This window comes from Lithobates pipiens, unplaced genomic scaffold (assembly GCF_037356315.1).
Source record: "Lithobates pipiens isolate NorthernLeopardFrog02 unplaced genomic scaffold, aLitPip1_a1.2 Scaffold_18, whole genome shotgun sequence".
Lineage (NCBI taxonomy): Eukaryota > Metazoa > Chordata > Amphibia > Anura > Ranidae > Lithobates > Lithobates pipiens.
In genome coordinates this window covers 620578500-620602911 of record NW_027507758.1, presented here as the reverse complement: position 1 = coordinate 620602911, position 24412 = coordinate 620578500, and the positions used below count along the sequence as shown (strand labels likewise).

At 45.6% G+C, this 24412-nt stretch overlaps 2 protein-coding genes across 3 annotated transcripts; both read right to left on the bottom strand.

Moving 5' to 3' along the window:
* Positions 1–309: 309 nt before the first annotated feature.
* On the bottom strand, positions 310–8440 carry LOC143989495 (gastrula zinc finger protein XlCGF66.1-like). Its single transcript, XM_077489635.1, has 6 exons — positions 6117–8440; positions 5632–5766; positions 5422–5545; positions 4461–4558; positions 3854–4371; positions 310–3582 (listed from the first exon to the last, which is right to left on the bottom strand). Exons 1-5 carry the CDS (start codon positions 6210–6212, stop codon positions 4303–4305), a joined length of 522 nt encoding a protein of 173 aa, XP_077345761.1. The 5' UTR covers positions 6213–8440; the 3' UTR covers positions 310–3582; positions 3854–4302.
* A 5387-nt stretch (positions 8441–13827) lies between these two features.
* On the bottom strand, positions 13828–19411 carry LOC143989480 (uncharacterized). Of its 2 annotated transcripts, none has more exons than XM_077489621.1 (7): positions 19142–19411; positions 17440–17554; positions 17180–17314; positions 16964–17093; positions 16778–16866; positions 15685–15811; positions 13828–15271 (listed from the first exon to the last, which is right to left on the bottom strand). In XM_077489621.1, exons 2-7 carry the CDS (start codon positions 17533–17535, stop codon positions 14445–14447), a joined length of 1404 nt encoding a protein of 467 aa, XP_077345747.1. In that variant the 5' UTR covers positions 17536–17554; positions 19142–19411; the 3' UTR covers positions 13828–14444. The 2 variants fall into 2 exon arrangements, with proteins under 2 accessions (XP_077345747.1, XP_077345748.1); XM_077489622.1 differs by having other exon boundaries at positions 19348–19400.
* Between the last annotated feature and the right edge of the window lie 5001 nt (positions 19412–24412).

Genomic DNA, 24412 nt, shown 5'->3' with positions numbered 1-24412 from the left:
AGTGACATGTCTACAGCTCTCTTTGACTTCAGTGGGGTTCAGATTAACAAGCAAAACTAATAGGTCCGACAAAATCATTCCGTTGGATATTACGATCATGTGTGGGCTTCACCTGACTTTTTTCTTAAAAAATTCAGACGGACCCTGAAATAGAACATGTTTCAAATCTGTCCGACGGAATCAATTTCTTTTTTTTTTATTTCTTTTTATTGAACAGTTTTTTAACACATACAGAACATACAAAAGGTCCCAGAAACCCCAGTCCCCCCCCCCCCCTTCCCACCCTCTCCCCCCTGTGCAGCCCCCCGATCAACTTCTGAGCGTAATCCATGTTCACCAACAGTACTTCACATATAAAAAACATATCTTATACCGTTAATAATTGAATAATTTTCCCAAGACCCGCGACGGGGACGGGAGTCAACCTCAACAGACGACTCCCTGCCCCGTCCTTTACCCAACTCTCAAGGAGTTCTCCCCCCACCTAGCGATTAGATCACAGTATCTGTGGCATCAAGCCAACACCGCCACACTCTCTCAAATTTATTGGGACATCCTCTACTGAGATATGTTGCTTTGTAGAACGGCAGAGCATTATTAACTAAACCCTTCCAATAAGACACTGTAGGAGGATCAGGTTTCTTCCAACACAAAAGGATAGCTTTACGTGCATAAAATAACGTCAGAGAAATCAGAGTCCTCTGCACCTTTCGAGGTGCCAACTCCCCCACCAGTCCGAGCAAACATGCCGCAACCGTGACTGGGATCGGCACCGAAAGTACCGATTGTATAACTTGCGTCACTCCCCTCCAGAACTCCTCAATCTGCAGACACTGCCAAAACACATGATCAAAGTCAGCTCGGTCGGCTGTACAACGCCAGCACCCCCCGGCACCCGTACCATACATTCTGGCCAATCTGGCTGGGGTGTAATATACTCTATGCAGGATTTTAAACTGGATAAGTCTGTCTCTAGCTGATACCAGCGTCTGGAACGGGTAATCCCACATGTCATCCCAGTCCTCCCCCTCAAAGTCCGGCACCAAGGCACTCCAAACATCCCTGCATTTTTGGATGGGCTTCGGCCTGTCAGGGAACAACATTTTGTACACAACAGAAAGAGGCTTTTCCAAGTCCTCCGTCCGCAGCACACTCTCCAGAGACGACACTCTCATCTCCAGAGCCCCAGGACCAAACTGGGAGAGAAAAGCATGCCGCAGCTGTAGATAGCGAAAGAAATACCAATTTGGAAGAGCATGTTTAGCTTTAAGCTGATCAAACGTTAGAAGCTTCCTCTCTCCTACCACATCACCGGGTCGGGTATTTCCCTGAAATGTGGTAATCTAGGATTAAACCAGAGAGGAGTGTCAGGAGACCAACTCCCCTCCGGTTGTTTCAGTAAGACCCGCACTTTGTCCCAAGCCCGTATCGTTGCCCGCATTGAGGCCGTCAGAGCCAATGAAGCTCCTTGACCTCTATACGACGGAATCAATTTCTAATCGGCAAAACCGTTCGTCTGGACGCTGGTCCCACGGACCAAATATGACGCAAGGGCAGCTATTGGCTACTGGCTATTGAACTTCCTTTTCTAGTCCTGATGTACGTCATTACGTTCAAAACGAACGGACTTTGGTCCATTTGTGTGTGGGCAAGTCCGTTCAGTCAGAACTCCGTCGGGAAGACCGTCGGACCATTTCTGCTGGAAAGTCCGGTCCTGTGTATGCGGCATTAGGAGCAGTTCAATGAATCTCCCGTAAACTGAACCCAGGAATGTTCAATTCATCCCTACATCCCTCTGTGAGATTTCTGATGTGTTAGCCCTTGTACACACGGTCGGAGATTCCGACAACCAAATCCATCGGAGTGATTCCGATGGATTAATTCCGGAAGAGGTCCAGAAGTGATGTTGCATACACACGGTCGGACTAAGTTGTTGGAAAATCCGATTGTACATAACGTGATGACGTTATTTCGTTGCGATGGGACAACGTTCAGGCTAGTAGCCAATAGCTTTGGTCTAGGAATTTTATCTGAGCATGCGTGGCACTTTGTCCGTCAGAGTAGGCTACACATGATCGGAGTATGTCCGATAGGAGCATTTTGTCTGAAAATTTTACCCGCAAGTTGGAAAAATTGGTCCGTCGGATATTCCGATGGAAACAGTCCGATGCAGACCACACACAGTCGGAATATCCAACAAAACGGTCCGATAGGAAACATTCCGACGGAATCTCCGACCGTGTGTACAAGGGCTAACAAGTGCTGATTTCTGTGTAAAACATTTTCTACACTCGGGGCAGGAAAAAGACTTTTCCACATGTGACATATCTGATGTACAGAAAGATGGGACTTCTGAGAAAAAGATTTTCCACACACAGGACAGGAATAAGGCTTCTCCCCTATGTGAGATCTCTGATATCTTATGCCCTGTACACACAGTCGGAAATTCCGACGGAAAAGGTCCGATCGGATTATATTGTCTCAAAATCCGATCGTGTGTGGGCTCTATCCGACAGAAAAAAATACGAGACCAAAGCTATTGGCTACTAGCCTCTACGTAGTCCAGTCGTACGCAAAGAACGTCATCACATTGCGAACGATCGTGTGTATGCAACACCAGTTTTGGACAAAATCCGTCAGAAAAAATCAGACAGATTTTGTGGTCGGAATGTCCGACCGTGTGTACAAGGCATAACAAGTGTTGCTTTGTGTGGAAAATATTTTCCACACTCGGGGCATGAAAACAGCTTTTCCCCCCTTGTGGCATACCTTATGTCTAGAAAGATGATGCTGCCGAGAAAAAGATTTTCCACACTCAGGGCAGGAATACAGCTTCTCCCCTGTGTGAGATCTTTGGTGATTATTAAGGTCTGCTTTCCATGAAAAACATTTCCTGCACTCAGAGCAGCCATACGGCTTTACTGATGCTGAACAAGGGCTGATTTCTGTGAAAAACATTTCCCACATTCAGGACAGGAATATGGCTTTTCACCTGTGTGAATCCTCTGATGTGAGTAAAAATGGGACATCCATTAAAAATATTTCCCACACTCAGGGCAGGGATACAGCTTCTCCCCTGTGTGGATTCTCTGATGAATAACAAGGTCTGATTTACGCGAAAAACATTTTTTGCACTCATGGCAGGAATGGGACTTCTCTGCTGTGTGAGATCTTTTCCTTGTAAAACATTTCCCACATTCAGGACAGGAATACGGCTTCACCCCAATGTGAGATGTCTGATGTCTAATGAGATTTGATTTCTTTGTAAAACATTTTCCACATTCAGGGCAGGAATTTAGCTTCTCACCCAGGTGGAATCTCTGATGTACAATAAGACTTAATTCAGAGCAAAACTTTCCCACATTCAGGACAGGAAAATGTCTCCTCCACCTGAATTCTGGCACTGTCCCTCACAGTACAAGGTTGCTCAGAGTCAGAGGGATTTGGTGGTCTATCCACACTGTGAAGTCCTCCATCCATAGCTGAGCTCATTGTCTCTTGTGATTGTGATGTCCTCACCTTCTATTTTACAATCTAAAAATAAAGAGAGATGATCCTTTGAGGGTTTCTTCATGGCGTGTCCTGGAAAATATAAAAACATGATCAATAGATACAAGATGGTTTGTTCACTTAAATCAAAAGTCCATCTGGATCAGGTAGATTATAGTGATCAGATGTTATCTGTGGTTATCCCAACCTCCCAGATCACTTTTACATTTACACAGCCTTACCAGAAGAGCAGGAACCACTGGAGACTGGGAGGTACACGCACTTCACACAATCACAAGCCTAGGCACCGGGTCATGTGATTTATGATAATGAAGAGATAACATAAGAATATATTATGGCTCACTTGTGCTGATCTCTGTAGGAGTGTTTTCCACTTTGAATGTCCTCATCATTCCTGTCTCCTCTGTATATGGCACATGGCAGATCATCCCTCCCATACGTCTCTTCTACTTCACCCTCAACTTTCATGTTCATCAGATCTTCACCCTAAACCATTAGAATGGCAGAAAATAACATCTGTAAAATAGAAGTATTTATGATGTGAGATCATACAGAAAATATCATCTTGTAGAGTCCACACATCGTCTCCACATGTCAGAGTGTTCAATCACTTTATGTTCTAGACTCTTAACTCCATCTGGTCATGGTGAGGGATGGTGTGACCTTCCTGTGTGGAATCCCGGGAATACAGAGGACGGGGACATCTCTCTGGTGGGTTTCTGTAGCTGGATGTCTCCACCATGGTGTCCTGGTTCAGATCTTTGTGTCCTTTTAGAAACTCTGACTCCTCCATCACCCCATTTCAGCATCTTCTTTTATCTCTTCTTTAACCCCAACTTTAGAATCTCTCAGGTCTCCACTCTGAATATATAATAAAAATTACATCAATTGTAACAATGCAGATAATATACAGATCCTAATGATACTATCAGTGATTGTTCCTCATCTACCTGATGATGGTGAGGAATGGTGTGATCTTCCGGTGTGGAATCCCGGGAATACAGAGGACGGGGACATCTCTCTGGTGGGTTCCCATTACTGGATCCATCTGTAGGAAACACACACACTGACTGAATACATTGTTTCTATGTGTTTATCAGATAATGAGGGATCTTGATGGACTCTTCATACTGCTTAATGTCAGTAAGGGCAAGTCAGCAAGCAAGATGGCCTCCCTTGGTGGATTCCTGTATGCAGTCACAGGCCAGCTCACTGCCTTTCACACCCACTTAAAAAAAGTGTGCGTGCACAAACATCTGTCACCAACGATGGCATGGTCATTTAAACTGAACCAGTTATCTGGTTCAGTGCTGTCCTGTCTACAGCATTCCTGTGCTAACCTGCAATCTGTTACTCTGCATCTGATTCCAGTTATTGACTCAGCTTACCTTGACCATTCCTTGTACTCTACCTGCACTGATTCTGGCTTGTCTCCTGACCTTCACCTCTCCTTGCTTCCATTGCCTTGGCACCGCTGATCTGTTACCAACTTTGGCTTGTACCCTGACTGCTCCTGCCCCCTCTGCTGTTCTACCTGCTGCTAGGCAGCCTATTACTAGCACCGTCCTACTCTAAGTCAGTGCATGCTCACCCCCTGTCACCTACCAGCCTATGTCTCATCTGGTTGCTGTTTTCAGCTCCAGCCTGTTGGTGCTTTCTGCTTACCTGACACTTCTCTGGTCACCTGCTCTGCTGTGTTCCACAGTTGGCTTCCTTCTGCTTGGTCTGGATTCCCTGCTCAGCTTCACTGCTAACAAGACCAACAGGCACTCATGCCACTCTGTGCTTCACTGCCACCTGTCCACTCTATCAAGGGCCCCAAGCCAGAGGTGTAAGAGAAACCTTTCTCATCATATCAGGCTCTTCTACCAGGTACATGACACTCTCCTTTACAATAAAGTCTCCTCTTACCCGGTGATGTGAGGGGCGGCTGATTCTCCATCATGATGTCCTTGTAGAGATCTTTATGTCCTTCTAAATACTCCCACTCCTCCATGGAGAAATAGACAGTGACATCCTGACACCTTATAGGAACCTGACACACACAATGATACAGTCACCATCCAGACACATCCCTTGTCTGTTACTGGATAATGTCCCAGAATTCCCAGCACCGCTCACCTCTCCTGTCAGCAGCTCCATCATCTTCTTGGTGACTTCTAGAATCTTCTTTTTGCTGTTTATCTCAGGTTTTAGGGTGTGAGGTGGAGGCACTGTGATGGTCAGACGATCTCCAAACTTCACAGGAGGAAATCTCTATTAAAGCAAAAACAGTAATATTATGTTACCATCCATCATCTTCTTGGTGACTTCTAGACTCTTCTGCATGTATTCTATCTCAAGTTTTAGGGAGTCACATGGAGGCACTGTGATGGTCATATGATCACCTGACTTCAGAAGAGGAAATTTCTGAATTTAACAAAAACAGAAATTTCATGTCACATTCCCTGAATCCTCCTCGCCTCTCTGGTCAGGTCTGTGTTTTATTAAAAGAAATAAGAGTAATGTCATGTGACCACCTAGAATCCTCTTCAACTCTCCGGTCAGGTCTGTGTTATACTAAAAGAGATAAGTGATGTCATGTGACCTCCCAGAATTCTCCTCACCTGTCTGGTCAGCAGGTAGATGATCTCCAGGGTGAGGTTCAGAATTTTCTCAGTCACGTGACTTCGGGCTTCGTCCATCCTCATTGGCATAGTCATGTGATCTATGTAGGTTTATCTGTAGAAAGAGTTATCTGGACTGTATTTGGTGTACAATATTAGGATGGGGATGTAAGGGGTTAATAGGCGGGCTGCTCCAAGTGGGAATTGGCACATGTGTATAGGGAGATGTTACCTTCTAGTCACTGTATTTGTAAATAGCTATTGCTTGGTAAATTTCACAGTGATAATTTGTAGACAAGTACCTCCTGTCTCTACTAGGTGGATCAAAAACCATAATTGGAGTATTGGAATATCTCATAAAGGGTTTGCACAAAGTAGACAAAGAAATGGACCACATAACCTTCCATACAAAAGCTGCTGCGTTTCATCCAGACCAGAAGTAGAGACTATTATGCAACTGTTCCAGTTTTCTTATAGTTTAGCTGTTGCAGCTTCTATATGTATCCAAAATCTGGTGGCAGAAGTGTCTTTGTCCTATTATCTGGTGTGCAGGTATACGGGAACAGTGGGAAAAGTGATTAACACAAGAATTCTAGCTTGCAGAGTAGCTTCAGGAATCCTAGAAGTGTGTGCTAATTACTAAACTGCTCCTCCAACGCCTAGAGTGTACCAGATTGTATGAAAGGTTTGTGTGGCCAGCCAGCTAGATTTAGGTGGAGTCTCCTTCTAGTAGTGGCCAGAGGTATTGCAGACTCTGACAACTGTCTTACAGCAGGTTTTACTTGATCTAAATAAGCTCCCCTGCATTCCCTCCTCCAAACAGGGTCCTTACCTAAGTTATCTAGTTGCCAAGGGTTTGTGTCCTTGACAGTTTAGTGGTATTTATGGGATAATGGACTGGGTGTACTGTTATAAGGCTGTTAAGTGTGTCAGGACTGGGAAGCAACAATCTGTAGTGTACCAGTTGATTTTGAAGGCAGAAAAGAAGCACAATACCCTGCAAGTCAGTTGGCGTCCCACGTCCCTGTACACCCATCCTTGACAACCTCTTCCCTCATTATTGGCTGCTGTGTGTCTGCTGACCAGGGTCAAAGGCTGTGCAGGGCATTATGGGTTAGAATTAAAATTAGCCACAAAATCAACCAAAATTCAAATCTTAGAAAATAGGGTCACATTTCAGTACAACCCAAATCTCATTCTTCATTACAAGAGATCACTAAAGGTGAGAAGATGACACATCTCTAAAATGAAGAGAATGTTCCGGCCCTGTAAGTGGGGAAATGTTCGTGCCCTGAAGGTAGGGTTGCCACCTCATCCTTTTAAACCCGAACAAATATGAATTACATGGGTTCTGAGGCTAATTTACTGCAAAGGCACCAAGTTTACTTACCGCCTTAACCTCCCTGGCGGTATGATTCAGTCTGGAATTAGGTGCTGAAAGCGGTACAATTATTTTGCACGGAAATCTGGCTTTTATTTTGTAGTCCTGTAATTCTTAGGAATAACGCTCTTAAATCTGTTCAAACCAGAGTCTAGCAGACATCCCGGGTATGATAAAGTTTATAATATAATAAAGAATAATAAAAATTATTCAATAATGTAATCAAATCCAAAAACACTGAAAAATTTTCACTTTTTGGTTGCTATGGACAATCTCCAAATTCCAGGCAGTAAAAAACAGTATTTATAATATAAAAGTGCATGCAGGGCACTGCACAGACCACTAGGGACAAAGGGGGTGTGTATTTTTTAATACAGCACTGTAATCTGTAAGATTACAGTGCTGTGTGTGTTTAGTGTGTTTTTATTTTTTTGAATTTGCCGCCGTTCTCCGCTCCTGTGCGCCGTAACGCCGCAGGGAACGGAGCTCGGCGGCATTCGGCACTGTGAATCGAGTGGAGGACAGCTCGATCACACAGCGCGGCGGACATCGCTGGATCCAGGGGACAAGGTGAGTAACTCTCCCTGTGTCCTCCCCTGCATCGAGCAAAGCCATCCTGAGTCTGGCTCGGGGTTACCGCTCCTATCAGTATATTCCTACCCCGAGCCAGACTCGGGATTACCGCTAGGGGGGTTAATCAGCCACAGAACCTCTGTAATTAATAGGTGTTCGGATGAGGTGGCAACTCTACCTGAAGGGGTTAATCTAGGTTTCCACACTATATATGTGTGTATCATCATCTGCTGGAGATAAAATACATCACAGTGACTATGGAGGAAGAGGACGGACATGACGGGGTTTACTCGGTGTAAATAAAAAATAAGATCCTATGACCTCCTCTACTACCACTTCCAGCAAAGTCTTCTCTCTACTTCTTCCCGACTCAATGTTCACCTAGAAACTTGCTATTTATACCTGACATCACTTCCTGTCTGTATTCCTTACAGTATTATACTTCCTGTCTCACTATAAGCAAGATCACCATCTTGTGGAGCTCAGAGGAACTGCAGCACCAAGAAACGTGTTATACTATGAACACAGCCTTGTCATTTTTTTTCCAGGTGTCTTAGATATTGCAGGGCAGTCCCAGTATTTTGGCTAATCTCTCATTGTGTCCTCATCTTGCAAGTTCCAGGACATTGTGCAGAGTGGCAATGAGGTGCTGACTGCTAGAATATTCTGGAAAAGGATTGTGAAATGTTTCATACTGTGAATACAGTCTTGTATTGTGCATGTACCGTATATGCTCAAAGATTCATACTACACATGAGGTTCAGGTTCAGCATTACCATGGGTTCAAACAGTCAGCATCAGGTGAAGACTAATTCCTGAATTCGAATAATGAAAATTTTGTCCAAATTTCGATTTGTAACAAAACAAATTGCAAATGTCTAGCACCTATCGCAGCTTACCCTGGCTGAATTAGCTCACCTCTTGCATTTATCATTGTCTTTGCAGGGGGCCGGTGATGACTTAACCATTGGTAACTCTGGTTCTTGTGCCTGTTCCCTGGACATTTCCTTAGCCCTTCAGCTCGGTTTGCTGCTTTCCCTCTAGACTCGGATTCTACCTATCTGACGGCTACACCATTAACACTGGAACAATTATGCAAGAAATGTATTCTGTCTTGACCAAAGACTTTTTGGGCCAAAAAAAGGACCTCAGTTTTAATATAATACCACCACCCCTTTTTCGCATTATCCTGGGAATACCTTTTGCTACGGACCCATAACCCCAGTAATAATTGGTTCTCGTGGGGGCTGGGGCTATCTCCTTCAGCTGATCCCCCCATGGTGGATATGGGCTGGAACCTTAGTCCTTTATGTTGCTGCAAGCACCACCAGAAACAAAGGAGTTATGGAAAAGTTGTGAACAGTTTTGGTTGGCACCATTTCTATTACCAAGGGCCAGACACACAATGATGTTTAATGGATCTTTACTGACCACATGTAGGACAAAACAGTGCAAAGAGATATAACCAGTATTAAACCGAGAATGGTATCCACACAGGGTAACAGGAATACCAGAAACAATTCTTACATTTGCTCACTAGGTGGAGATAAACAATGATATAGCAATTATATAGGGGAAGTGTTACTGGTAACCAAACTATGAATAGTTGCCAACATTGTAAAAAAATGTATAGAGGCACTTTTTGTGGAGTCTTACTATAATTAGGGGGTGGGGCATTCATTTGTAGGTGTGACATAGTGGCAAAATGGGTGTGGTTTCTGCAAATATTGGGCGTGCTTAAGGGGCGTGGCTGGAGTCTGAGATGAACGAGAGATGGAGGTAGAAAGAGAGAAGGAGAGAGAGAGAAGGCCCAGATCCTACACCACAATAGAAATATGTGTATTCCAGAAAGTTTAATAATCAGCAGATAAATATACTCCAAACACCTGGTGTTAGCACTTCAATCATCCCGGCACCATGGTTATGGTGTCAGGATGATTGAAGCGCATTATTTCTATTATTTCATTGTAATATAAAATGAAATCATTCAACTCACCATAATGCAGAATCAGGGGGAGCCCCGAGCATGTCACCTGTCACCAGATGTCATCCGGTGTCCCCAGCAGAGTCCGTTCTTATATCAGGTGACCCCAACGGAATCTCTCCTTACATCAGATGCCCCCAGCGAAATCCCTCCTTACATCAGGTGCCCCCAGGTGAGGTAGGGGTGGGAGCTTTTCTCTCTCTTTCTGTTTCTCTGTCTCTCCTTCTCAAACACAGCAGGCTTAGGAGGAGCTGTTTTGCATCCATTCACGTCAGCCCTGCCTCATTCCCTTCTTCCTTCCTGCTGGAGAGAAGAGTGAGCCGAGAGAGGAGGAGGAGAGGAGAGGAGAGGAGGACAACACACCGTCCCCGCCGAGGTGACCCGGAGCCCGCCACTACACCTGATGGACAAAACAGTTGTGAAAAGGTGACGGCAGTTGGTCTCGGAAGTCAGCACTCCATGTTATTCACCCCTCTTCTTTTTTCCGGGTTTGATCTGTGGTCCATGGCTGAGTACCTGGAGTGAATTGCCTGGGGTGTCTATATCAGCTGAGGACATACACCTTAACCATTGGAGCGTATTGCTGTTTAACTGACAGCAGTGAGGTAAGGTACCCACTGCACTCAGCGTGCGAGCACCTGTCTTGAGGAGTTGTGAGATCACCGGTGGAACTATCCCGTGTTTGTTCACAGAATTAGTCTATTACACAGCACAGTGTGGACTCACTTATTTGCATGACCTGATACGGATTGCTATTTTTTCTATAAATAGAGACACTTTAAGAATCTTTTTTGGATTGTGTTTTATATCTATTTCTACTTTTTTTGTTTATTTATTTATTGGATCTTACTTTTATACAATTTTTTTAAACGTATATATTTTTTCACTTGGATGCACTTTTATGGATTGAGACACATTTTGGATTGCACACTCTTTTGGATTATTATCATTATTATCTGCGATTTCGTTACCTATTGTTTCACTTGCACTTTACTAGGAATACGTGTACTACTTGAATTTTTACACTGGTCATTTCACTATTATTGGATTTAATTTAGTTTTTGTGTGGAGCGCAAAACCATTCTTTATCATTATTATAATTTGAGGGGAGGGTTTGCACCTCTGTCAGTGTTTTGCTGCAACCATATTAGCTCTTTTGTTTAACCATTGTAGCGCGAGGATAACCAACAATTACCATTGCCCCCAGGTGAGCCCCTCCTTACATCAGGTGCCCCCAGCAGCAGAGCCCTTCCTTACATCAGGTGCCCTCAGCAGAGCCCCTCCTTACATCAGGTGCCCCCAGCAGCGGAGCCCCTCCTTACATCAGGTGCCACCAGCAGCGGAGCCCCTCCTTACATCAGGTGCCCCCAGCGGAGTCTCTCCTTACATCAGGTGCCCCCAACAGAGTCCCTCCTTACATCAGGTACCCCGAACAGAGTCCCTCCTTACATCAGGTGCCCCCAGCGGAGTCCTTCCTTACATCAGGTGCCCCCAGCGGAGTCCCTCCTAACATCAGTGTCCCCAGCAGTGGAGCCCCACCTTACATCAGTGTCCCTAGCCGCAGAGCCCCTCCTTACATCAGTGTCCCTAGCAGCAGAGCCCCTCCTTATATCAGTGTCCCCAGCAGTGGGTCCCTTCTCAAATCTGGTGTCCCCATCAGTGCAGCCCTCCTCACATCTGTGTACCTGGCAGCGAAGCCCTCTCCAAATCAGTGTCCCCTCAGTTTAGTCCCTCCTCACATCAGTGTCCCCAGCAGTGGAGCCCTCCTCACATAAGTGTTCCCAGCAGCGGAGCCCTCCTCACATCAGTGTCCCCAGCAGTGGAGCCGGCCTCCTTACATCTGTGTTCCTGGCAGCGTGGCCCTCCTTCATGCGTCTGTCCCCATCGTCGTCAGCTACAAAGTTCTCATATGTTCAGTGGAGAGGGGAGGGGCCTCCAGGCCGTGCAACCAATCAGCTTCAGTGTACAAAAGAATTGTCTACTTGTACACTGAAGAGAGAAACTGATTGGCTGCCCCTCCCCTCTCCACTGAACACACAGTGATTAGTCTTTGCGGCGGCAGGCATCTTTTTGTAGCAAGCTGGACATTTTTGCCTAAAACATTCCCAATTTTCCCTGGACAAAGGAAAAACCCTGGGAGTTTAATTGGGAATGTCCGGGAAAATTGGGACTGTTGGCAAGTATAAACTATGTAGATCCTGTACTGACAATTAAGGCAAATACTTGTGCTAATCTGGGAGGGAACACAGTCTCTCACTATGTTATGTCAGTGGATTGGCTGCAGAGGATAGCCCAAGTAGTTGAGGATTGGAACCCACAGCAGCCTCCAAATAGGTATGGCTGCAGAAGTCTCTTGTTAAGCAGTATAGGCAGCATTGAGTAATGCCACCCTCCTTCTTGGGGTGTTTTTTTTCCAATATAGGACTTTCTGGTGGTGACATTGTGTTTATTTACTTTTTGAATGAGTAAACGGGGGTACAACATACTCCTTACTTATTACAGTGCTTTTTTTCCTCAAAGAATAGGTGTAGGAACTCCTCCCTTCCGAGTCACCCCTTGACTTTGCCATCTACCCACCTCTGAGCACCATTCCTTAGGTCCACCCCTTACCTGCCACCCAGTATCACCCCTTTTAGAGAATACAGAACCAAGTATCATTTTGTGGTGTTAATTATTTTGTATGGAATTTGTAATGATAACAAGAAAGGCAGTAAAATAGATATAACAACAATACACCCCAGTGACAATAGATCCACCCCACCAACAATGGTTTCCCAAAAGCCAGCATCAATAGACCCTTCAGCAGCCAGATAGATTAGACCCTTCACTCCACAGTAGATCCCCCCAGCAATGATTGACCCTCTGTAACTTAAGACCCAGCTCAGCAACAATAGACCTCCCAGCAATGATATACCACCTGCAAAAATAGATCCCATCCAGCAACAATAGATTCCCGAGCAGCCAGCATCAACAGACCTTCCAGCAGCCAGCAACAAATACCCCCCTCCCTCAACACTAGATCCCTGCCAGCAACAATTGACCCTCCAGCAACATAAGACCCAATCCCAGCAACAATAGATCCCATACGAGCAACAAAAGACCCCCTCGGCAAACAATAGCCCCCCCCCCAGCAACAATAGACCCCCTTCCTCCACAAAAATAGATCCCCTTCAGCAACAATAGAATTCTGGAGGGCAGCATCCCTTGTCATTCAGTTCTGGAGGTGCCGGAACTGCGCTTCCCCACGTCCCTGCTGAAAAAAAGCCCTGCTTCTTCAGATAGGAAAAGGCCTGTATTTGGGGACCCACTTTTTTTTCCAAGAAGGCTTTCAGACTTTGTCTCCCCCCACAACAAACAGGTCAAGGTTGTGGGAAAAAGGCCCTTGTTCTCATCAACATGGGGACAAGGTGCTTTGCCAGAATAGCCCCTCCTGGCAAGATACCCCCATATTTTGAGGGCATGTGGCCTGGTATAGTCCAGGAGGTGGGGCACATGCCCCCCTTTTCCTGGCCAACTAGGATACACATTTGAATAGGCCCAGGTGGGGATTTTGGGATGGCTTTCACATTTTTTTTCTTGTGCTATGCAATTTGGTGGAGACCCCCACCTTAATATTTTTTTCTTTGGTCCCCCTTAACCACTTGCCTACTGGCCACTTTTACCCCCTTCCTGACCAGGCCAATTTTCAGCGCTGTCACACTTTAAATGACAATTGCACGGTCATGCAACACTGTACCCATATGAAAAATTTTCTCTCTTATTTCACACAAATAGATGTTTCATTTGGGGGTATTTAATCCCCACTGGGTTTTTTATTTTTTGCTAAACAAACGAAAAAAAGATGAACATTTTGAAAAAAACCAACACATTTTTCATAGTTTTTTTTATAAAACAGATAACTTTTCTCCCTTAGTGATGGGCACTGATGAGGAGGCACTAATGAGGCTGCACTGATAGGCGGCACTGGTGGCCATTGATGAGGCTGCACAATGATTTTACATCGTAAATGTGCCCTTTGTTTAAGAATCCATTGTTTCTGAACCATAAAAATGGCCTGGATGGATTTTAAAGATTCTGCTCTCATTGACTTCAATGAGGTTCAGATTAACATTAAAAACTTTGGAGAAGTTCAGTGAACCTCCCACAAACTGAACCAAGAAATGTTCCCTACAACCCTCTGTGAGATTTTTGATGTTTAACAAGCTTTGATTTCTGTGTAAAACAAACAATTTCCACACTCGGGCCAGGAAAACTGTTTTTCCTGCATGTGGCATAACTGATGTAAAGATGGGACTTCTGAGAAAAACGTTTTCCACACTTAGGTCAGGAATGCAGCTTCTCCCCTGCATTGGGATCTTTGGTGATAGTCAAGTTCTGCTTTCCATGAAAATCAATTCCCGCACATGGAGCAGACATATGGCTTCTCACCTGTATGCATTCTCTGATGTTGAACAAGGGATGATTTCCGTGAAAAACATTTTCCACACTCAGGGCAGAAATATGGCTTCTCACCTGTGTGAATCCTCTGATGTGTGTACAAAGTGGACACCTGTGAAAAACATTTCCCGCACTCAGGGCAGGGGTACGGCCTCTCTCCTGTGTGTACTCTCTGAAGTTTAACAAGATTTGACTTATGTGAAAAACATTTTCTGCACTCAGGGCAGGAAAAGGGCTTCTCACCAGTGTGAGATCTCTGATGTATAACAAGGTCTGATTTCTGTGAAAAACTTTTCCCGCACTCAGGGCAGGAATGCGGCTTCTCTGTATGAGATTTCTGATGTCTTTTAAGTTGTGATTGTCTTGTAAAACATTTTTTGCATTCAGGGCAGGAATATGGCTTCTTGCTCACATGAGATATGCAATGTATGACAAGTTCTGATTTACGAAGAAAGCATTTCCCGCACTCAGAACAGGAATGAAGCTTCTCACCGGTGTGGGATCTCTGGTGTACAGTATGACTTAATTCAGAGCTGAAATTTTCCCCACATTCAAGACAGGAAAATTTTTCCTCCCCCTGATTTCCGGCACCGTCCCTTACAGTACGAGGTTTCTCAGAGTCAGAGGGATTTGATGGTCTATCCACACTGTGAAGTCCTCCATCCATAGCTGAGCTCATTGTCTTTTCTCCTGCACAATCTCTTGTGATGTCCTCATCTTCCATTTTATAACTTGGAGATAAAATGAGACGATACTTTGAGGGTTTCTTGATGGTGTGTCCTGGAAAATATAAAAACATGATCAATACATGCAAGTTGGTTAGATTACTTAAATCAAGATTCCATCTGGATCAGGTAGATTTGAGTGAGTAGATGTTCTCTGTGGATGTTCCAGCCAGCTGGGACCTGGGACTTCCCCTCTTTATTAAAAGGGCCTTTGTTCCTCCTCCGAGATCACTTCTTCCTTTACACAGTCTTTTCAGAAGAGCAGGAATGACTGAGAGGTGCATGCTTTTTCACACAACCATAAGCCTAGGCACTAGGTCATGTGATCTCTAATAATAAATTATCTCTCTATCTCTCTATCTATCTATCTATCTATCTATCTATCTATCTATCTATCTATCTAGATAGAGAGATAGAGATATCAAGAGATCGAGAGATAGATAGATAGAGATATTTATTAGGGCTCACCTGTGTTGATCTCTGTAGGAATGTTCTCCTTGTTGAATGTCCTCGACATTCCAGCCTCCTGCTGATCATCCCTCACATACGTCTCTTCTACTTCACCCTCAACATTCATGTTCATCAGATCTTCACCCTAAACCAACCAAGAATGGCAGAAAATAACATCTGTAAAATAGAGGTATTTATGATGTGAGATCACATAGAAAATATCATCTTGTAGTCCACACATTGTCTCCACATGTATGAGTTGTGACGGATCTCGGATACCCCTGCTGAGCATCTCCGCCAGACCTGTGTCTCCTGTCCTCCAAATGCACCCGCAGCCTGCAGACTCGCGATAACCAGCCCTTAACCCCTCAATCACAAAACAAGCCACACAGGTGTTGAGGGTTAAACATCCAGAGCATATACTGTTTACTAAAAACTAAACATGCACCTTTAAACACAGGGACACTCCTCTTAGCCTTGTCATAGAGGGGGTAGGGGACAAGGAAGAACCAATGGAAACTCAACACTTGTATATTCAAACAACTACAGTTGAAACACATGAAGAGATTATGATAAGCAGGCAGCCCCTCCTTACACATTCCCTGCTGGGAGATGTCTCCAGATCTTTGTCTATGTGCTTTGACCCAACATAATTATCACAGCAACAAGAGGGAGGGGGGGGGGGGTGGAGAAGGGATGTAGCGTTACATTACATTATCTCAATGCTGTTTTGTCCCCAAGTCTCGTAGCCCCGCACTTTGGGAATACCGCCATCTTGTATATGCCTTTATCAGCTAAAAGTACATTGTGGAATAAAAGTATATATTTAGCCCAGCTGGGCCAATAGGTTTAGGTAGCCAGAAATGACTCCAGGAGCCCAGCCACAGATACCGCGTTCACCCAATTCCGAAGAACCGGCGACCGCGGACACAAATGTCTGAAGGTGGCATCTTCTCCAGGTGGAGGGAGACGGCAAATAGCCCTCCAAATCTCACGTTCTCTGCTGGGCCAGGAGGCGAGCCCACAGCCCCTTCCAAAACACACAGTGACATTGGGCTCTGTCACAAGAGTGTTTAATCACTTTATGCTCCAGACCCTCAACTCCACCTACCTGATGATGGTGAGGGATGGTGTGATCTTCCTGTGATGAATACAGAGGACGGGGACATCTCTCTGGTGGGTTCCCATTACTGGATCCATCTGCAGGAAACACACACACTGACTGAATACATTGTTTCTATGTGTTTATCAGATGATGGGGGATCTAGGTGGAACCTCCATACTGCTCTCTACTTACAATTACCCGTTGAGGTGAGGTGTGGCTGATTCTCCATCATGACGTCCTTATAGAGATCCTTGTTTCCTTCTAAATACTCCCACTCCTCCATGGAGAAATAGACAGTGACATCCTGACACCTTATAGGAACCTGACACACACAATGATACAGTCACCATCCAGACACATCCCTTGTCTGTTACTGGATAATGTCCCAGAATTCCCAGCACCACTCACCTCTCCTGTCAGCAGCTCCATCATCTTCTTGGTGACTTCTAGAATCTTCCTATTGTGGTTTACCTCAGGATTTAGGGAGTGAAGTGGAGGCACTGTGATGGTTATATGATCTCCAAACTTCACAGGAGGAAAACTCTATTCAAGCAAAAACAGTAATATCATGTCACGTTCCCAGAATCCCCCTCGACTCTCTGGTCAGGCCTATGTTTTATTAATAGAGATACGAATGATGTCATATGACCTCCCAGAATCCTCCTCACCTCTCTTGTCAGCAGGTAGATGATCTCCAAGGTGAGGTTTAATAACCTCTCAGTCATGTGACTCCGGTCCTCCTCCATCCTCATTGATGTGGTCATGTGGTCTTTGTAGGTTTCTCTGTAGAAAAAGAATTATCTGAACTGTATTGGTTGTACAATATTGGGATGGAGATGTAAGGGGTTAATAGGTGAGCTGCTCCCAATGGAAATTGGCACATGTGTAGGGAGCTCCTTCCATCTAGTGTCTGTATTTGTAAATAGATTTTGCTTGGTAAATATCACGGAGATAATTGGTTATAGATAGGTACTTCCTGTCCCTGCTACTATCTGGATCAGAAACCCTGATTGGTGGACTGGAATATTTCAGAAAGGGGAGTTTGCAGAATGTAGACACACAATTGGACCACACAACCTTCCATACAATAGCTGCTGCTGCTGCTGTATTTCATTCAGACCAGAAGCAGAGACTATTAGGCAAGTGGTCCTGTTTTCTAATAGTTTAACTGTTGCAGCTTCTATATGTATCTGAATCCTGGGGACAGAACTTGCTGGTCGCATTCCCTCCCACACTATACAAGGTCCGCAACTTGGTTATCTTGCATCCTTGACATTTCAATGGCAGCTGTGGGATAATGGACTGTGTGTAATGTTATACGGCTGTTAAGCATGTCAGGACTGGAAACACAATCTGCAGTGTGCTCGTTGATTTCCGAGAACACATAACGGATGGCGATACCCAGCATGCCGGTTGGCCTTCCACTTTCCCGTACACCTGTCCTTGACACTGCCTTCCCCCATTATTGGCTGCTGCGAGTCTGTTGACCAGCGTCAAAGTCTGTTTAGGGCATTATGGATGAGAGCCAAAATGAATCAGCCACAAATTTAAATCCTAGAAAATAGGGTCAAATTTCAGTACAAACCCAAATCTGAATTACCGTATTTATCGGCGTATAACACACGCCCCAATTTAAGAGGGAAATTTCAGGAAAATATATATATTTTTTAAAATAAACCACTTTGAAGCAAAATAGTGGTCAGTGAGCATCAATGCAGCCTGATTAGTGCCCATCTGCAGCTTCAGTGCAGCCTGATTAGTGCCCATCTGCAGCTTCAGTGCAGCCTGATCTGTGCCCATCTGCAGCTTCAGTGCAGCCTGATCTGTGCCCATCTGCAGCCTGATCTGTGCCCATATGCAGTCTAATTAGTGCCCATCTGCAGCCTAATCAGTGCCCACCTGCAGCATTGTTCAGTGTCCATCTGCAGCCTTGCCGTTATATTTGCTGCCATCGAGGAATAAGTGGGGACGAGCGCTGCCAAAATAGAGCCGGATCTCCTGTTTACTCGGCGTCACGCTCAGTCCCGCCCCTTGGCCCGGATCCTATGATGAACATAATGCCGGTTCAATGCCGGGACGTCCATGCTAGGAGCCGCCCAGGGGACAGGGCTGAGCGTGATCCGGAGCCGATTACACAGGAGATCCGACTCTATTTCGGCAGCGCTCGTCCCCGCGGTGGCAGCCTATATCGGCGTATAACACGCACACACGATTTTCCCCCTATTTTAAGGGGGAAAAAGTGCTAGTTATACGCCGATAAATACGGTACATCTCTCAAGACTGCTAAGGTGAGACATCTCCAAAATGAGGAGAATATGAATTACATGGGTTCTGAGGCTAATTTACTGCAAAGGCACCAAGTTTACTTACCACCTTAATCAGCCACAGAACCTCTGTAATTAATAGGTGTTCGGATGAGGTGGCAACTCTACCTGAAGGGGTTAATCTAGGTCTCCACACTATATACGTGTGTATCATCATCTGCTGGAGATAAAAGACGTCACAGTGACTATGGAGGAAGAGGACGGACATGACGGGGGGTTACTGGGTGTAAATAGAAAATAAGATCTTATTACCTCCTCTACTGCCACTTCCAGCAATGTCTTCTCTCTACTTCCTCCTGACTCACCTCTCGCCCAGAACTTCCTATTTATACCTGACATCAGTTCCTGTCTGTATTGCATAGAGACTTCCTGTATCGATATGAAGGGCCGACTCCTGAAGAGCACGCGCTATGTGCGTTTGAAATTTAAAGTTACACCTAAACTGCAGTTTGGTTTTGGTATTATTATTCCAAATTTTGAACTCAGTCTGACTGGACTATAGGGTGTTCAGCCTGGCCATAGGGGGCGCTGTCTCCTCTGGTAGGCATGGAAACACAGTCTGGTTGGGTGCTTTAAGGTTACTTTCTCTCTGAGCCAGCCCAGTGGGAGTATCAATCTAGCTGTGCCTTCTGGGAGAGGGTACTTAAGATGCGGATGTCACTTGGTTTGGGGTTCCGGTCCAGAAGTATGTTCTGACTCCATGGTCCTGGTCCTCCTGACCAGCCCCCAGGATGCCTATGGCCTAGGGTGCGGATCCACCTGACTTTACGTCTCGGGGCTGGCTAGCCCGAGGCGAGGAAACTAAGGAAGGGATTTTAAAGTGGTCCGGGGCCATCTCAAGTTGTGGAGAGGCCCAGCGACTTCGTAGTTATTCAGGGGAGGACTCTTCAGAAGGAGGCCACGCAAGGGATGGCCTCTTAGCAAGAGCCTGGTAAAGCTGAAGCACCTAAGTGAATCCAATCTCGTGTGGTATCGCCGGACCGGCTGCAAGATACTGGTACCACACGAGTGTTCTACAAGTTTTCCAGTTTCCTTGTTCATGTTTTACAACAAAGTCTGTGGCAGAGACTTGTTCTTGACTCAAGCACCCTGTTGGCTGCTAGGCCTTGTGAGAGAAGGACTATCCGACTTGAGTGAACATCCAGCTGTGAATGGCTATTCTCTGGATTTATTCAAAGTAAGAAAGTTCTTTATACTGACTTTGACACTAAGAGTACCTGGACTTTTCCCCTAACCCTCTGATCCTATACTAAGAGAGTGTTGTTAACTATGTCCTTACAAATAAAAATCCCATTGAGCGGATCTGTCGTCAGTCTCTAAAGTTTCTGGGCCATCTACTATGGGAAACCCCTAGACGCAAATCAAGGTGAAGAAGGTAATGGTAAGCCCATTAAAATCAGCCGCTCCTTCGGGGGTAAGCGATACAGATATAAGAAAGATCGCCACCTTATGGTGCTCAAAGGAAATGCAGCACCAAGAAACATGTTATACTATGAACACAGACTTGTCATTGTTTCCAAGTGTCTTAGATATTGCAGGAGAGTCCCAGGACCTTGGTTACTGTCCCATCATGGCCCGCGGTGCCCTCAGATGTGGCCCGCCATGTCTTGCTCTGAGATGGTGGGTCTGATCATGGGTTGCTCTGAGATGGTGGGCAAGCCCTGATCATGGGTTCCCGACCCGCCATCTCCGAGCATCAGCGTGAAGAATGGTGCCGCTGCTGGAGGAAGCGGAGCTAATACTTGTATAGCGCCGGCTCCTTCACAGGCGGAGTGATACCAAATGAACTCCACCTGTGACAGAAAACATGCTCTCTACTGCAGCTGCATGCTTCCTGCGCTCTCGGACAGCACCCAGCAGTGCCAGAGCCAGCAGTACCAGCCACCAGTACCACAAGGTGCTTTGGGGAGAGGGAGCCGCAGGGCCCCCCCTTCCTAAAAGCACCCCCCCATGTTGAGGGCACGCGGCCTTTTACGGCTCAGGAAGGGGGGGCGCTCGCTCGTCCCCACCCCCTTTCCCGACCGGCTGTGCTGCGTGCTCGGATAAGGGTCTGCTATGGACTTTGGGGGGACCCCTCGCCGTTTTTTGGCGTAGGGGTTCCCCTTTAAATCCATACCAGGCGACGGGGCTAGGGAGGAGTCAATATCGCCGATGGAGGCGGCGACATTGACTTCCTTTGCTAGTTCCATCTACCTGGAGCCACGTTCAAAATGAACAGACTTTACTCCGTGTGTGGGCAAGTCCGTTCATTTCAAAAGTCCGGGTGTGTGTGGGCAAGTCCGCTCATTCGGAAAGTCCGGCGGACCTCCGCTGCAAAGTCCGGCGGGTTGTCCGCCAGATAGTCTGATCGTGTGTACGCGGCATTAGTCTACCTGTAAAGTAGCATATCTGTACTGTGTATAGAAGCTGCTGCAGCAATAATAGCATTTGAAATTGCATTTATAAAGACAAAAAAATACATTTTCCCTGCAAGCTTTCTTTATTTTGTAAACAACGGCCAGTCTGTACCATGAGGCCACAATTTAGTGCACTGGGAACAAGATTAGAGATTTTTTTTTGATAATTTCTAGTGCCTCTTCCATAGATTTTGGATAGAAGTAAAAAAATATGGAAAAATTGGTCTTTGGGTATCGGAGGTCCCTTCACACCATAAGCCTATAGAGGTACTCTTGATGAAAGCAAGAATTGGCCTTGCTGTCTAAGCCCTTGTACACACGGTCGGACATTCTGACAACCAAATGCGTTGGATTTTGTCAGACGGATTTTGTCGGACAGATTTTGTCCGAAACTGTTGCATAAACACGGTCGGACAAAGTTGTCGGAAAATCCGATTGTACATAACGTGATGACGTTATTTCATTACGTCGGGACTACGTTCAGGCTAGTAGCCAATAGCTTTGGCCTAGGAATTTGATCTGAGCATGCGTGGCACTTTGTCAGTCGGAGTAGGCTACACATGATCGGAGTATGTCCGATCGGAGCATTTTGTCTGAAAATTTTACGAACAAGTTGGAAAACTTGGTCTGTCGGATACTACGATGGAAACAGTCCGGTGGAGACCACACACAGTCGGATTATCCGACAAAATGGTCCGATAGGACACATTCCGTCGGAATCTCCGACCGTGTGTACAAGGGCTAAAATTGAAATGCCATGCACCTGTCAAACAGGTATGGACAAATTGGTCTTTGGGTGTCCGTGGTGTCTTTGCACCATAACCCTATAGAGGTAGTATTGATGAAAGCAAGAATTGCCTTGCTGTCAAAAATGAAATGCTATGCACCTGTCAAACAGGTGCTGAAAAATTGGTCTTTGGGTTCCTGTGGTGCCTTCACACCATAACCCTACAGAGGTACTCTTGTGAAAAGCAAGAATTGGCATTGCTGTCAAAAAGTAATTGGCTGTTGTGGGGCACTGTAATAAACAATGTCTGCCAGAATGAGAAGTTGCTACACAGGACAGCCAGCCTTGGTTGCAAGAATGCAGGTGACCTTTTTTGTGTTAATTTTTTGTGGAATCCCACTTATAATCCATAGTTACATAGTTATATAGTTAGTCAGGTTGAAAAAAGACACAAGTCCATCCAGTTCAATCCATACCATAGCCTCATCTAGTGTAAGGCTTGATTTACACTAATGCGTTTTTTGATATATTTTGCATTTTGCAGAAATGCAGGAAAGTTTTTAACATGGGTCCCTATGGAACAAGTTCACATCAATGCATTTTAGTGCTTCTGCGTTTTTGGAAAGGGTCTGGGGCTTTTTTCCCTCAAAATGCAGCGTTTTGCATGTGATAGAATTCAATGGACCCGCATCCAAAAAGCAAGTGCTGCGTTTTTACCGCGATTTGCGGTTTTTATTTCTTTCTTTTACACTGTATATAGCTAGTTGCTAAGGAGAGGGCCAGGAAGCCGGCCGCCGTGTCCTTAGCAACCGATAAGTCATCAGCTGTCAGCTGACTTCCTGCTGAATGTAAAAAACAAAATGCCGGCTAAAAAAAAAAAATTTGAGAAAAAAAAACAGCGTGGGGGTCCCCCCCAGGTCCATACCAGGCCCTTGGGTCTGGTAGGGATTCGGAGGGGACCCCCCACACCAATTTTTTTTTCAAAAATGGCGTGGGGGTCCCCCCAAAATCCATACCAGACCCTTATCCAAGCATGCAGGTTAGGAAAGGGAGGGGACAAGGGAGTGACCTCCCCTCCTGAACCATACCAGGCCGCATGCCCTCAACATGGGGGGGTGGGTGCTTTGGGGCAGGGGGGCTCTGCTATGCAGGCTGCCTCGTTGGTTGCTAAGATTGCAACGGGAACCTGTGTCTTAGCGACTACTATCCTGCTGCTTCCTGGTTTGTGCACAATCTGGCAGGGATTTCTGGAGACAACAGTGACCAAATGTGTTCAATGAGGTCAGACCATTCCTGGGCATGTTTAGCCGGTAGCTGTTATGCCCCGTACACACGAGCGGATTTTCCATCAGAAAAAACTTGGATGGATTTGCCGACGGAATTCCGCTCAAGCTTGGCTTGCATACACACGGTCATACAAAAGTTCTGTGAACTTTCAACTGTCAAGAACGCGATGACACTACGACGAGCCAAGAAAATGAAGTTCAATGCTTCCGAGCATGCGATTAATTGTTTCCAAGCATGTGTAGGGATTTTGCGCGTCGGAATTTGTACAGACGATCGGAATTTCTGATCTGAACTTTTTCTGACGGAAAAGTAGAGAACCGCCAGCAAAAGTCTGATGGAGCATCCACACGGTCAGAATTTCCGGCCAAAAGCTCACATCAGACTTTTGCTGAGGGAATTTTCGATCGTGTGTACGGGGCATAAGTTGCAATTGGGAATCATTTAGGATTGGATCGGCGCTTGTTGACTTTTCGTTTGATGGGTCAGGATTGTCCTTCATTGTGATTGACAAGGATCCGCATTGCTTGGTGGCATGAACGATAATGGATTTACATTGTGGGACCTTTTTTTAATTTCAAATAACTACTAGATAAATGTGTGTGTGTGTATCTAAACTATTTTGTTTGTGGGAATGAGTACCCAGGGGTACTATACACATTTTACTAATTTCCCCATGGGGGGGTATCATTATCTGGGAGCCCACTCATTTTAAAGAGGGCTTCTAGATTCTGATAGGCCCCGTCTGCAGACCCCCACATCAACTGCATGGGGATGTGGGAAAGAGGACCTTTTCCTCATCAACTTGGGGACAAGCTGCTTTGCCAGTGAGCCCCCCCCCCCCGGCAAGGTACTACCCCCAATTTGAGGGTATGTGGCCTGGTATGGATCAAGAGGTAGGGCTAAACCC

Excerpts from the sequence above, each read along its gene's own strand:
- LOC143989480 (XM_077489621.1), bottom strand. The coding sequence starts at position 17,535 with ATGACCACATCAATGAGGATGGAGGAGGACCGGAGTCACATGACTGAG. Across the intron at positions 15,812-16,777 it reads CCATCCCTCACCATCATCAG|GGTGAAGATCTGATGAACAT; the intron begins GTAGGTGGAGTT and ends TGGTTGGTTTAG. Across the intron at positions 15,272-15,684 it reads TCCTACAGAGATCAACACAG|GACACACCATCAAGAAACCC; the intron begins GTGAGCCCTAAT and ends TATATTTTCCAG.
- LOC143989495 (XM_077489635.1), bottom strand. The coding sequence starts at position 6,212 with ATGACTATGCCAATGAGGATGGACGAAGCCCGAAGTCACGTGACTGAG. Across the intron at positions 4,559-5,421 it reads GCCGCCCCTCACATCACCGG|ATGGATCCAGTAATGGGAAC; the intron begins GTAAGAGGAGAC and ends TGTTTCCTACAG. Across the intron at positions 4,372-4,460 it reads CCATTCCTCACCATCATCAG|AGTGGAGACCTGAGAGATTC; the intron begins GTAGATGAGGAA and ends TTATATATTCAG.